At 38.3% G+C, this 14,655-nt stretch overlaps 1 protein-coding gene across 3 annotated transcripts in view; it reads left to right on the top strand.

The window, feature by feature from the left end:
• The window catches only part of GPM6A (glycoprotein M6A), a 334,124-nt gene extending 319,728 nt beyond the window's left edge, over positions 1–14,396 (top strand). For all 3 annotated transcript variants that reach the window (XM_054030900.1, XM_054030899.1, XM_054030898.1), the window contains exons 5-7: positions 123–199; positions 1,121–1,186; positions 12,247–14,396. In XM_054030900.1, the coding sequence (XP_053886875.1) occupies positions 123–199; positions 1,121–1,186; positions 12,247–12,399 (296 nt within the window). In that variant the 3' untranslated portion in view covers positions 12,400–14,396. The remainder of the gene's footprint in view (positions 1–122; positions 200–1,120; positions 1,187–12,246) is intronic.
• The last annotated feature ends 259 nt before the right edge of the window (positions 14,397–14,655 follow it).

Raw genomic sequence — 14,655 nt, forward strand, 5'->3', positions numbered from 1 at the left:
AAATATGAGCCACAGTTGCTTTGTTCTACCTAACATCCAAGAATTTGGATTCCTCAGCTCCTTTGAACAAATCTACTGAATGCTTTGAATACTAAATCTAGTGAATATTTCATGTGTTTCAGGAATTGTAACTATTGGAGAGGAAAAGAAGATTTGCACCATGTCTGAAAATTTCCTGAGGATGTGTGAATCTACTGAGGTGAGTAAATGGGCTAAGTTTTATTTGCCAAATCCATAATAGTCATTTTAGTAAGAAGTAACTGGCATATATGGTTTCCTCTGACACTTAACTCTTTAATCGTAGACAAAGTGATAGAATGAAGGCACAAGGAAAAATATAGTGCTTTTCTTTTTTCCTAGAAAACATACTCCATCAACATAGTTTCTTCAGCTATTATTTTTGTAATTACATTCCATTAAACCTGCGACTTTTAATTTGAGATTTTACTGAAGGTTAATGTGTCTGCTACATGGTGAGAAGAAATTATGAAAAACACTATTGTCCTTATGTTTAGAAAAAAAGAGAGTACAAGGAAATGGAAGAAATTATGGTTATATTGTAACAGAGCAGTAATATTTTTAAACTCACTGGACCATTTTTTCCCACTGGTGTAGGAGTCTAACTCCCATGACTTTGATGGATCCACACTTTGTTGTATTTTTTCCATAAAGAAACACCATATATTTTAATTCAGATTATTATTTTTCTTATTTTAAATCAAAGAAAACAACATGAACAAACAAAAGTAATATCTCCATAAATGAACACACTTGTTAAAATCTTGGCCCTTCTGAAATCAATGGGAGTTTTGCCGTTGGCTTTCATGGGCCAGGATTTCACCCTAGTGCATGTAAATCTCCTTGGTTACAGACTGCAGCAACTCTGAAAACAAAATAGATGGCGTTTCTGCACTCACATAGTACTCTGAAAATAAAAGCACTGTAGTTTCATATCAACCATGCCAGCAGTGAATGTGGTCAAAAATATTACTGAATTGTTAACTTCTGCAGAACAATAGCAGCCGGAAAGTAGTCATTTGCTCTGTCAGATGTTGGCTTTTTGTTTGGTTTCCATGTAGAGTTATTACTATGAAATTTGTTTTCTTTGTCCTCTTTACAGCTAAACATGACATTCCATTTGTTCATTGTTGCACTTGCTGGAGCTGGAGCAGCAGTCATTGCTATGGTAAGCTATTGGATACACTGCCCCTGAACATACAGCCACATCTAAATCACGGACATATCCTGTTTATACATTACTGTCAGCAGTAGAATTAGTAGCTGAAAAATAAATTCAACTACTACTAGAAAAAATAAGGCATAAGAATTTAAAGGGATACCATTAACTATTTTTTTAATTACTAATTTAAAATGCTATTTTATGTTAGCGCCTCCTTTAAATAGCATATTCTGATTTTTTTAATATTCAAATTCCTTTAAGTATCTGTTTCTTTGCTGTGTTTAGAAGGGTCTTTGGGGCAAACCGCAGAGCAATCCCACCAAACGTTTTCTTCCTCATGCCCTCCTCTGTGTGCAGATGCCTGCCTACTGTCTCTTCATTTTCATTTTCAGCTATGCTGCTGCTGTTAAAATGACAAACATCGTTTTGCAGAGATTGAGGAAGAGCTTGAGCTCTTAGATTTTATCCAGGAGGAAATTTTGCCATTTTTGCCAATGAACATTGTTTATTGCTATGAATGTGGTAGAATTTTCCAAAAATATAACACTAAATTGTCCAAAATTATCTCTACAGTGTGTTATTTTTGTCATGAAGTATATGTGTGTGTGCTATATCCCTTGCCCCGCATCTGTTGTGACTATTTAAATTGTAAAGTCTTTGGAATGGGGACTGTTTGCTACTCTGTGTCTGTACAGTGCTAAGCACCATTTGTGGCTGGCCCCTACGTACCACTGCAATAAATATGATTTATAATTAGGTTTGGGAGAATTCCATTTTTATTATTTTAAAATTTTGACCAATAATATCAATGTTTATTTTTAAGCATTTTAAAAAATATTTATTCATTTAAATGTTCACAGTTGCAGGAAGTATCGGGGAGCAGATAATGTGGTTAGTCCAGACAAAAATTTAATGACAGTAGACACTGAGATTCAAAAAGTTAAAGCTTTATAACAGTTAAAACACAAACTGTCAACATCACATGTCAAAATATACACATAAAGTAAATTGCCTTAAATCAAACTCTAAAGTAAAATAAGAGAAATGCTGCTTGAAAATTTATTAATCTGTAAATTTTCATTATTATCGATGGAAATATTTTTTGTCAATTTGTGACTGAGATCAACATTTACTGATACAAATCTAATCCTTCCAAGCCTATTAATAATAATGCTTTTTTGGGGGATTATTTTTTCACCTATGAAAACTATGTTTCATTTACACCAAACCAGCTAGAAAACTACTGTTCATCCTTACAAATTGAAGATGTAATTTTTACTATCTTCTACACTTTTATATTGGGCAAAGAGAGAGAGAGAGGAGGGAATGGTCAAGTGGTCTGAACTAGTAGCCCTGTTGCACAAATCAACTTCTGTGCCTCAGTTTCCACATCTACAATACAGCTACCTCTGCTACTGTGACAGAGTAGCAAGAAAATTAATGTCTAAAAATTATATTTAATTGCTTCAAGATGAAAAGTACTGTGTAAGTAGAATGATCAGTACTTTATATTACATTATAATAATAAATGGAAATATACCTATCTCATAGAACTGGAAGGGACCCTGAAAGGTCATCAAGTCTAGCCCCCTGCCTTCACTAGCAGGACCAAGTACTGATTTTACCCCAGATCCCTAAGTCGCCCCTCCAAGGAATTGAACTCACAACCCTGGGTTTAGCAGGCCAATGCTCAAACAACTGAGCTATCCTTCCCCCATTAAGTGATTAACTCTCAGCTCTTCCAAAAGCAGACTATTCTGCATCAAGAAGACACACTAATGCCATACCATTTTAAAGAGAAAATTATATTTCTACTGCATGGCTGATCTAAGCTATATTCTCTAGTGATGGGAAATTCGTGAAAGGATCGTTGGTTCAGATAAGTATTTGAAAGTTCAGCTAACGATAAACACTTAGCACTTGCGTATCATTTAATATTTTCCACACCTGGGAAGTAGTAGGCTTCTGAGGCTGCACAGTGATTTTGTGGCAGAGGAGGTTTTGAGGTTTAGGAGCTTTTGGCTCTCAGCCTTTTTATTCAGTTCCTTAGAGGCAATGCTGCTTTATCCAAACCACCAATTTTGCCCTATTGGTGATCCTCATTCAGACTTCCCTGCTTGCATAAAACAAGCTTCAAATCTCCACACGTTCTGTGGTGGCAGGAGCCATAATGGGGGCTATTTTACCTTCCGCCCCATAGCACATATCTTTATGTAAAAAGGGAGATTTCCCATAGGCATGCAATATAGACTGAGGAATAAATAGAAAGGAAGACGCAGAGCGACTCTAAACATAGGAATGACTGAGCATCAGTGGGGTCTTATAGAGAGACTGCTAGGCCCCACACAGCAGTCTCAATGGGAGTTGGGGATGTATCTGACTCGGAAATAAGGTTCATGTTATGTTTGGGGAGCGGATGCCTTCTTAGTCCTTCTCTTGCTCAAACCAATTTAACTAGGGTTACCATATTTCAGCAAGCAAAAAAGAGGACGGGAGGAGCCCCGCCCTACCCCCGCCCCTGTCCTGCCCTAGCCCCGCCCCTGTCCTGCCCTAGCCCTGCCCCTGCCCCTCCCACTCTCCACCCCCCTCAGAGCCCCCAACCCTCCCCCCGCTCCTTGTCCCCTGACTGCCCCCTCCTGGGACCCCTGCTCCTAACTGCCCCCCAGAACCCCACCCCCTACCTAAGCCTCCCTGTTCCTTGTCCCCTAACTGCCCCATCCTAAGACCCCCCCACACACCCTAACTGCCCCCCAGGACCTTACCTCCTACCTGTACCCTGACTGCCCTTAACCTTATCCATAATAAACTATTATTCTAAATATGTGCTAGCAAAGCCAAAAAACCAGACCTGTTGGTCCTAATTCTGCCCTCAAGTGCTTGCATTGACTACACTGGAGCTCTGTTGCATGTGTCCAAAAGGCAATGTTTGGCCCTCAGGCATTGAACAGTGACTGCAGATTTTGAAGTATTGGAAAATTAAACTAATTTATGTTTTTTTCCAAAAAACGGATGGCAAATTGTGGCTTGGATGCTGTTTTCTAGGGAAATACGAATTTTAGGGAGTGTTTTAGCTGAAAATATTTAATCTCCCTCCTGAATTGGGATGATGAATCTGAAAGGACATATTTTATTTATTTGCAGTGGTAATTTTTGTTAACGTCAAAGAGTCCATCTTAGCAATATGCCATCTAGAATGATTGTGACTAGGGCTGTCAAGCGATTAAAAAAATTAATCGTGCGATTAATTGCACTGTTATACAATAATAGAATACCATTTATTTAAATATTTTTGGATGTTTTCTACATTTTCAAATATATTGATTTCAATTACAACACAGAATACAAAGTGTACAGTGCTCATTTTATATTTATTTTTATTACAACCTAATACAAGTACTGTAGTCCAATCTCTTTATCATGAAACTTGAACTTACAAATGTAGAATTATGTACAAAAAAATAACTGCATTCAAAAATAAAACAATGTAAAACTTTAGAACCTACAAGTCCACTCAGTCCTACTTCAGCCAATCGGTCAGACAAACAAGTTTGGTTACAATTTGCAGGAGATAATGCTGCCCACATCCTGTTTACAATGTCACCTGAAAGTGAGAACAGGATTTCGCATGGCACTGTTGTAGCCAGCATCGCAAGATATTTATGTGCCAGATGCACTAAAGATTCGTATGTCCCTTCATGCTTCAGCCACCATTCCAGAAGACGAGTGTCCATGCTGATGATGGGTTCTGCTTGATAATGATCCAAAGTAGGGTGGTCCAATGCATGTTCATTTTCATCATCTGAGTCAGATGCCATGAGCAGAAGGTTGGTATTCTTTGTGATGGTTTCGGTTCTGTAGTATCTGCATTGGAGTGTTGCTTTTTTAAGACATCTGAAAGCATTCTCCACACCTCGTCCCTCTCAGATTTTGGAAGGACTTCAGATTTTTAAACCTTGGGTTGAGTGCTGTATCTATTTTTAGAAATCTCACATTGGTACCTTTTTTGCGTTTTGTCAAATCTGCTGTGAAAGTGTTCTTAAAACGAACATGTGCTGGGTCATCATCCGAGACTGCTATAACAGGAAATACATGGCAGAATCTGGGTAAAACAGAACAGGAGACATACAATTCTCCCCCAAGGAGTTCAGTCACAAATTTAATTATTTCATTATTTTTTTAACAAGCATCGTCAGCATGTCCTCTGGAATGGTGGCTGAAGCATGAAGGGGTATATGAATGTTTGGCATATCTAGTATGTAAATACCTTGCAACGCCAGCTACAAAAATGCCATGTGATCACCTGTTCTAACTTTCAGGTGACATTATAAATAAGAAGCAGGCAGCAGTATGTCCCATATATGTAAAGAAACTTGTTTGTCTTAGTGATTGGCTGAACAAGAAGTAGGACTGAATGGACATGTAGGCTCTAAAGCTTCACATTGTTTTGTTTTTGAGTGCAGTTATGTAAAAAAACAAATCAACATTTGTAAGTTACACTTTCACAATAAAGAGATGGCACTACAGTACTTGTATGAGGTGAATTGAAAAATAGTATTTCTTCTTTCAGAGTAGCAGCCGTGTTAGTCTGTATCCGCAAAAAGAACAGGAGTACTTGTGGCACCTTAGAGACTAACAAATTTATTAGAGCATAAGCTTTCGTGGACTACAGCCCACTTCTTCTGTTTCACTTTTATAGTGCAAATATTTGTAATAAAAATCATAATATAAAGTAAGCACTGTACATTTTGTATTCTGTGTTGTAACTGAAATCAATATATTTGAAAATGTAGAAAAACATCCAAAATATTTAATAAATTTCTATTGGTATTCTATTGTTTAACGGTGCAATTAATCACGATTACTTTTTTTAACTGCAGTTAATATTTTTGAGTTAATCACGTGCGTCAACTGCAATAAATTGACAGCCCTATTTGTGATACATCATTTTTTAGGCACAGACCTTCAAACTGCACACACTCAGCCTCAAAGGTAGGGCTCATTGTTTTGACTTGCATGGACAAAAAGGGATGGTTCTCTTTAAGGACGGTTTCCTCCTTCACCAGAATGACATCTTCATGTTTGGGAGAGGGAGGTTAAAGAACCTCCCTCTCCCAAATCATGAAGATGCAGGATGAAGAGGCAGGAGCTCTGAGGAAGACTGTTGGTTTTTGTGCAACAGATGGGAGGCCATATAAATCTTTTCCCCTATGGTCTGGCTACCACTGTCTATTGCACAAGCAGCTCCCCTCTCTGCCAGATTGGCCAGCATGTCTGTGGTGGTGTTGGATTTTTTTTGCCCTACACACAGCAGCCCAGTGACCTAATGGATAGGACAGGAGATTAGATTCAAATTGTTGCACTTGACAGCTGTCCAGCACGCATACTCGTTCCATAGGGGGTCTGGTTCCCTGACAAACTGGAATTGGAAGTAGACTATGGGGAAGGAATTCCCTAAAGAAGCTGGGGAACTTGCTTGGAGCTTCTAATGTGCTGTACAGCAAGGAGACATTCCTTTCCCCCTAGCACTAACCTTCATATGTGGTGAGGTGGAGATAGCACCAGACTGAGACCCTGTAGGGAGGGATGAAGGGCTGATGGCAGCCCTCTAACAAGAAAGAAAGATAATCTGCACTGTAAAAGTTATTGTGGGATAGTTCCCAGATGATTGAATAAAGATGCAGTCTAGTTAAAACACATCCCTTTTGCCTTGGCTGTTTTCCTGCCTGTGCGAAACAATGACAGATCTTTCCCATTAATGAATTGAGACTTTTTAACAAGATCATTGATATTCAAACATCAGTCCTTTGCAAAGCTGCAGATTGATAAAACTATTTTAAAATTCAAAGATTTAATACAAGTGTCTGGCTGTAGCCAGAATATAGATATTTGTCTACAACAATCACGTTTTTTGTGTTCATCACCAGTCATTTAAGAATTATATTTAAGAATTTTTTCCATCTATAATCCCAGGGACTTCTGAGAAGCTTAAATGTTACAATTAATGACTTTTTAAGAACATGTATAGTCACAACAGTCATATACTGTATTATATTAACACCATTGAATATAGGGATATCTGCAAGCGCCAAATTACTTCACGTGTGCAGATCTATTTCCTCCTCACTAGCCTTCCTGAACAGGAATGGGATTTTTGTTTTAGTGTCTTTATACAGTTGTCAGAGTTAGTCTTATTATGAAAGAAAAGAGTTGTTCACGAGTGCTAACTCCATCCATCCCCAAATGCTGAAATATAGAAGAATCTAAATTTTTGTCAAGGAAATACTTTTTTTAAGAAACACATTCTGCTGTAAACTTATTTTGAAGAGCAAAATCATTTGACCCTTGAACCTTTTCTTCTCCCTAGCTACCCTATCTTTTGAGTTCAGAGTTGTATATTAAGGATACAATTGCTTGTGTTTACAAATTAATTACATGCTCATTAACCCAGATGCATTTTCCAGCTTGAAAAATGAATGGGTCTGTTGGCAAGTTATTATACAGTACCTGTCTATTTTTAATTGATATGTCATATAAAAATTAACATTACAGGCCTTCTGGAAAGAGAAAAATAATCTGTTCTCTTGCAAGGTTCTCACTCTGGGTTGCACCACTCAAGGACTAGACTGATAGAACTTCTCATGCTCTAAACGTTTTTTGGCTCCCAAGAACAGTGGTAGCAGACAGGAGTAAGAAACAGCCACACTTATCTGTAGTTAGGCACCATCCTGTACTTTTAAACTGCTGTTCTTAGAGCTTTCCTGTCAGTACCTGAATGAGTAGGAAGCAAAGGCTCTACAAATAGCAATATAAACAATAAATATTAAATTTACTGAAGGAAGTAGAAAGAATACCGAAAGGTTCATATATAAATAAAAACACAAATTGATATTTCTCCCAACTCTGAGGGGTGATGGTTAAGTTAGAATCTTGCAGTATGATATCTGCAGAGAAGCAGAATTACAAAAATATATAATTCCTATTGTTTTAAGATGCAAGCTGAACAGGATTCTTCCTTCTGGAGAGGAAGTGGCTTGAGATATTTCTGTAAGAAGGTGTAAACAATAATGCTGCAACAGGACCAATAGCAATAAGAAAGAAAAGTGTTGTTGTTTTTTTTTTAATGGTGTGTGCGGTGAGTAGATTGGCTCCCAAAAAACAGCCTTATATGATGGGAAGCTTATAGGATGCATTCAGAGGGGAAGAAAAATTTCAAAATGTTGGCTAACTCAAATAAGGGACATCCAAATTAAATTCTAGGGGGCAGAAGAGTTTGAACTCCCCTACTTTGGACACAAATACTGAAAGACTGAATCAGAATATCTCCCTAAAGACCAAATGAGAGGAATAGGGCTTCATAAGAGCATGGAATGAGGACGATGTGCTGCTTGGCATAATTCTGAAACTGAAATATACCTGAGGCAGGCAGTGGAAGCTGCCCTGTTTCAGATTGAATGAACCTTGACATGGTCCTTTAGCTTTAGGCCAGCCAGATCATAGAAGTGTGAAATTCAATTAGACGGCCATTGAGACATGGCCTTCTTAGTATCAGTGTTGCTTAGGATATTGGTGTCAAATGAAATAAAAAGTTGCATGGACTTTGAAGGAACAAAATGGGCTTGCAATGTTATGTGCAATGAGGAAATGGGACCACCACTTCGCACTGCCTACGGCTTGTGTACCCAGCCAGTTCTGGGCTTAACTCATGGCCAATCGCTTGCTGGGGTTTGTCCAAGTCCTCCGTAACACACCCCTTAGTTTAAACAGTATATAACCCTCTTGCACTCATCTATCCTTTCAATTGGTACCCCTATTTAACCCCTAAGCTTGGATTACACGTGTCTAGGTTCCTTTGCACTTAAATTTTAAAAAGTGGGAACAAGATGTATCTGAAGGGGATGAGAGACTTCTATCCCTGGTTTAATGAGGTGGTAAATTAAACATACTCTCTCCTATTTGGATGTAAGTCTCAGCTCCCCAATCAGTTCACAAGCTTGCATCCCGGATGAGCCCCTTTCTGAAGGAACAAAATGGACACCGTGTAGAGTCAAGCACGTGGGTTTTTTACGCACAGTGCTGGCGGAGTGTCACTTTGCTTATTAGGCTCAGAGACACATCCAAGCAATTGATTACAATAGATTATATAGATTATCTGTGGGCGGAGGGAAGCGATGGGGTGGGAGGTCCCGAGCCCCTGGATAGGTTCTAGCAGCAAGACAAGATAAGCACAATAAGCCAATAGTCTAAAAGATTACATAATGGCCCCACCCAGGGTTCAGGTTAACATGCAACATACTGTTGAGACACAGGTGTTTTTCCTCAAACAATGTATAAAGAATATAATTATAAAATATATAAGTTGAATTCTGATTTGGGGGTCCATGGCAATGAGGTAGCTCTTCCGGTTGTCCAACAGGTATGTTTGTGTGGGTTAAAACAAAAGACATTGAAAAGTATATGGTAATAGAAATTGTTTTCAGGGTGCCCCATTGTGCTCCTAAAAGCTAACATTGGCATCTGGGGGGAAGGGGGATGCATCTGTGGAAGGGAGGATGTCATATCTCATACTGACATGTTAGGGCCTCTCCATGAACTCTAGGCTGGTATGGAACTCTAGGGAGGGTATTTGCTATCTCCTTCCTGCACTAAGGAGTGGACATTTGAGGCCCCGTCCAAAGTTTGGTATGTCTGTAACTTCTGATAAGGGCACTAATTACCACTCCCCATCTGGAGTTCTGCCGACTATGCTTATCTAGTAAGAAGCAAGGTTGTCTCTTGTTTATTCAGCTTCTCTTAGTCAATATTGTTCACTGTTAACTAGGCCCCCAGCTCAAACCAAGCTTTGGACTTTTGGCCTATGTGAAAAGTTGCTGTGGTCAGAATTTTACACACACAGCAAATGGATCATGGCCCTTCAGACTTCCTAATGGCTTCACTGTGCTCCAACTAGAACCCCAAGGAACTTTTAACAGTAAGAATGGGTGTTTGTGGAATCTCCATCGTTGGAAATTTTTAAGAGCAGGTTAGACAAACATCTGCCAGAGATGGTCTAGCTAATACTTAGTCCTGCCATGAATGCAAGGGAAGGACTAGATGACCTCTCAACGTTCCTTTCAGTCCTACGATTCTATGGACATGTAGTCATGGGAAGAATGTTGACAGTGTAATGGACTCATTAAAAAGGAACTCCAAAATCATGTTGGAGCAGAATCTTGCATAAATATAAACCATCACTTTATTATTTTAAAACTTAGTATCTTGAGGATCAGTCATTAGATCCAGAATTTTATTTAGTTCTACAAGCTTAAGTCATTGCCGCTAGAAAATGACTTTCTTTTTATAAACTTGAGCTCCAAAGGAAATTTCATTGGGTTTGTCAGGACTGTGGTACTATGATTTTTTTAATGGGGAGGAGGGGCTTCCAGTGTGTCAGACACATGTTTTACTTAACATGGGGCTGTAGAGAAACTTGTTTACTTTTAAATAGCTCATGATAGGCCAACATGAAACTGGAGGGAGTTAGTCTTCAAGTTTGTTTCAAACTGGCAAAGAAGTTCAAACATTTATGTGTAGATCAACAAAAAATGTCCTGTTTTCTCTATGTTGCCTTTCTCCATGTCTCTGAGAAAGATTTGTACCTTTTCCAATCACAAATCCTTCTGGTAGATGGTAGTCAAATGGCCAGGAGGACCTGAGCCCCCATTCCTCACATACTCAATACCTGTGGAACTTTGCCCTGTTAGGAGCCAAACTTTCATGGATAAGGTTCCAGATTAGGGTAGAACAATGTGCCTTGTGTGCCAGGGCAGACTCTGTTTGATGGGATTAGTTTTGGTCATCTGCAATCCCAGATCAATAAAGTTGAAAGCCAATTGCCTGGGCCGTAATAGAGTGATCAGGGTTACCAAACCTTTGTCTCTTCTGAGCTTTGCCAGGAGTTTTACTATCAGAGGTGAATGAGGCTTCTTGTTCAGTTGTGTGGCAGAGATCCATCACCAGGGTTCCCTCTTTGTTCCAACACTCCCTGATACAGAGACCATTCATGAATACCTAGCATGGATCAACTCACACTGACTGTGTGCATGATCTCCTTCCATGCCAGTTAAAGGATAATCAGAAATTGTGGGACAAAGCCCACTCTTACATCTGCAGCATTTCTTCCACATAGACGTTATTGTCCATTTGAATCAAGACCACCTTTCTGGAGCCAGTGTCAATGAACGTTCCTAGTACAAGATCACCAATTTATATTTGTTGTTCTTGGAGAGACCAAGGTTCCCTGAGTTCGAAGCCCTGTTTAGCGTGCCCCCAACCCAATTGGATTAGATTGGGGGTGTGTTCGGAAGTTGATTCTAATTAATTATAATAGTTAACATGAAAGTCTGCTTTATAGATGAGCCTTTCCTTTTCCTCCTTTGTAGGAGAGGGTAAAGGATAAGACAGAAACCCTGGGAAAATTCAGGATGGCTTTGTCGCCTTGCCTTCTGTAAAGATGTCTCCACTAGTTTCCCAGGTTCTATGTGTCAGGGCAGTTCCTCAAGCATTTCTGGCCTTTCTAAGAAGCCTGGAGCCAAGCAGATATATGGGCATCTACTTCAGAGTACACAGTTTCTCCTGCATCAGAAGCCACCTACACCTTATGTTGAACCAGATCCATAGACTGATTGTAATAGTGATGTACGGCTGATGGAGGGGCTCTTTTGTCACACACTCTCCTTGCTGCTAGCAAAAAGGGGGAAAGAGGGCATGCCTGGGACACCCCTGTGCCATGCTGATCCTCCTCTATGTTTTTGGCCTTATGGCCATTGCAGCCAAATGTAAGTTAGAGCAGTCTGTAGGCTGCTCTATCACAGTGCAGAGGGAACATGCCATGCACAGAATAGCCCCAGGATCAATGAAGTTCAAAGGTGAGCTTTACACCAATTTTGCACTCCACTCCCTAACCTGCTGTGCTCAGTGCATTTTGATCCCATCTAAACATCTTGATCTTAATTTTTCAATATTCAATACTTTGAATATATTCTGTTTCTGTGCATTTAGTTACTAACTCCCTATCTCCTCTCTTACAGGTTCATTATCTCATGGTTCTGTCTGCTAACTGGGCCTATGTGAAAGATGCGTGCAGAATGCAAAAGTATGAGGATATTAAGTCAAAGGAGGAGCAAGAACTTCATGATATTCATTCTACCCGCTCTAAAGAGCGGCTCAATGCATACACATAAGAGAAACCTTGTCTTACTTTCTAACATTTGAATGCTTTGTTGTTTAACTAAAGGCCATCTAACCATTAAAAAAAAAAAAAAAAAAGAAAGTGCTTCTCACAAAAGATAGTTAGGGTGACTTGTAAATCGCCCAGGTACAATTTTTGGTTGTCTAGCACTTGGTTTCCTAATTAGTTAATAGTTTGTGTGACCATTCTCTACTGCAAAGCTCCTAAACAGCCTTTCCTGAATCCTCTTAAACAAATTAGCTCTGTTTGATCGAGGATACTAACTATTGTCAAATACGGAGATGTGTTTGATTTTTTTAATCACTTTGTATGTGTTATGCATAACACTTTGCATTGTTTCTTATATGGTTTTGAAAAAAATAGCTTTTTATACTTTTTAGTTTTAATTTCAGTATCTACTTTAACTACAGGTATACGTCAAAGGGACCATTGCACATTATGTACAATATCTAGAGAAAACACACTGATGAGTTTCCTTCATATTTGGAAGTCTTGCCAGATGGCCTAGTCGCCGTCTTGATTGTGGGTCCTAAGAACATTTTAAACAATTAAAGGTGCAATTTCTAAATTTGTAATAGTAGGTAAAAAAAAAAGTGCTTCTTATCTTTGTTAACATTGTATTATTCTTGATGTTCTTAAAGAACATTCTCTTTCAAAGTTTTATTGGTGAGTATTCCTGTTTATATTGTGAGCATGCAGACCGTGGTGCTAATAATGCATGGCCTCTTGCCTGTTTAAAGGATGTTATACCACGGTTACCTTTAAAGAGTTACAGTATATAGACAAATGTTAACTAAATCATATAGCTATGCGTAGGTTTGTGCAGAATGATCTCTTTGTAATTCAACAATGGTTATGCTGAATTGGAGCTGTTCATGTGCTGATGTGAGCAATTACTGCTTAGCTACATTTATGAAAGTGATATATCAAAAATACAGCAACCTTAGAAGTCAGAAGTTTTTTACCTGCTTTAAAAAATTTAATGGATTGCACCTGTCTGAACTATATACATATATTGTATGTGATATATTCAAGAAGGCTTCCATAAATGCAATAGCTTGGCTTGCAGCTTTCCTACACATACTGGTTTACCTGCGTTATGTCAAAGTGAGGTAAAAGGCCCCTTCAGAGCTTATTGTATGGAAGTGTAGAAATATAGCTGAACTTTTATTTTGAGTAAGAAAATGTTAACAGAAAGGTAAGTCATTAATTTGAAGGAAGTACCTGTATAAAATAACCCTACAAAAATCAGTATTATTGGACCAAATTTGGTGTTTGTTTTTGCTTTTTTTTTTTTGCCTATTTCTAACGCTACAAGAATGCTGTAAATTGTCTTTTAAAGTGATGTATCCTGACAAGACATTTTTGTCAGTGTTAAAAATCCTAGATAGTTTTGTGCACTTATTGGACCATTGTGAATTCTCTCTCAGTGTAAGTGCATTTCTAATAAAAGTTCTTGAGTAAAACTCTTCTTTGTACTATTACTAGTCATGCATCATCAGTAATTTTTAACAATTCTTGTAGTAAGTAGAAGGTAATACTATAGTTATTTGTGGCATGGTTATGCATTAAGTAGTATCAGCTGATTGATTTTGGATTTTGTTTTTGTTTTTGTTCCTTTGTTTTTGTTTTTTTACACTTAGGCTGTCTTACGAGGTCAACCGTTTTCTGGTATGTGCAGTACCGGTTCTGCAAAAAGTACTATGAACCTCCTTTGGATTCTATATTGTAGTGTTTCAGTTTAGTGTCTTAAACAGTTTGTGACGATTTTTAAAACTATGTCTTTTAAACTCATGTAATGATGTTGATGCTTTTGGCTTTTCTCTGGTATTAGAGTTTGTATTTTCACAAAGAATGCTTTGTAGCAGGCATTACAATTAATCTGTTTTGTACATAAATGTGCCAACAGCTTGATGGTGGCGTTTTTGAAATGTAGAACAAAGTGCTTGCAAAAATGTAATAAACACACTTGTGTACTTTGTGTACTTATTAGTAGTCCTTGATGTGTTTTTTTTTCTTTTGTATGTACAGTATGAATCTAGAGATGGAAGAGACTGGTTAGTAGTGCTGGCTGCAAAATGATTTTCTCATCTTGCAAATATTTTTAAGAGTTCAACATTTTTCCCTTCTCGAATTGGGATGAAAAATTGAAATTGTGAAAATATTTGGGAACTGAAAACTCCAGGTTTTTTTGTTGCAGGTCAATCAGAATGCGTTGATAATTTCAAAAAGTTTCATTTGAATGTCA

The sequence above is a fragment of the Malaclemys terrapin genome, chromosome 5 (genome assembly GCF_027887155.1).
Source record: "Malaclemys terrapin pileata isolate rMalTer1 chromosome 5, rMalTer1.hap1, whole genome shotgun sequence".
NCBI classification, from domain to species: Eukaryota; Metazoa; Chordata; order Testudines; family Emydidae; genus Malaclemys; species Malaclemys terrapin.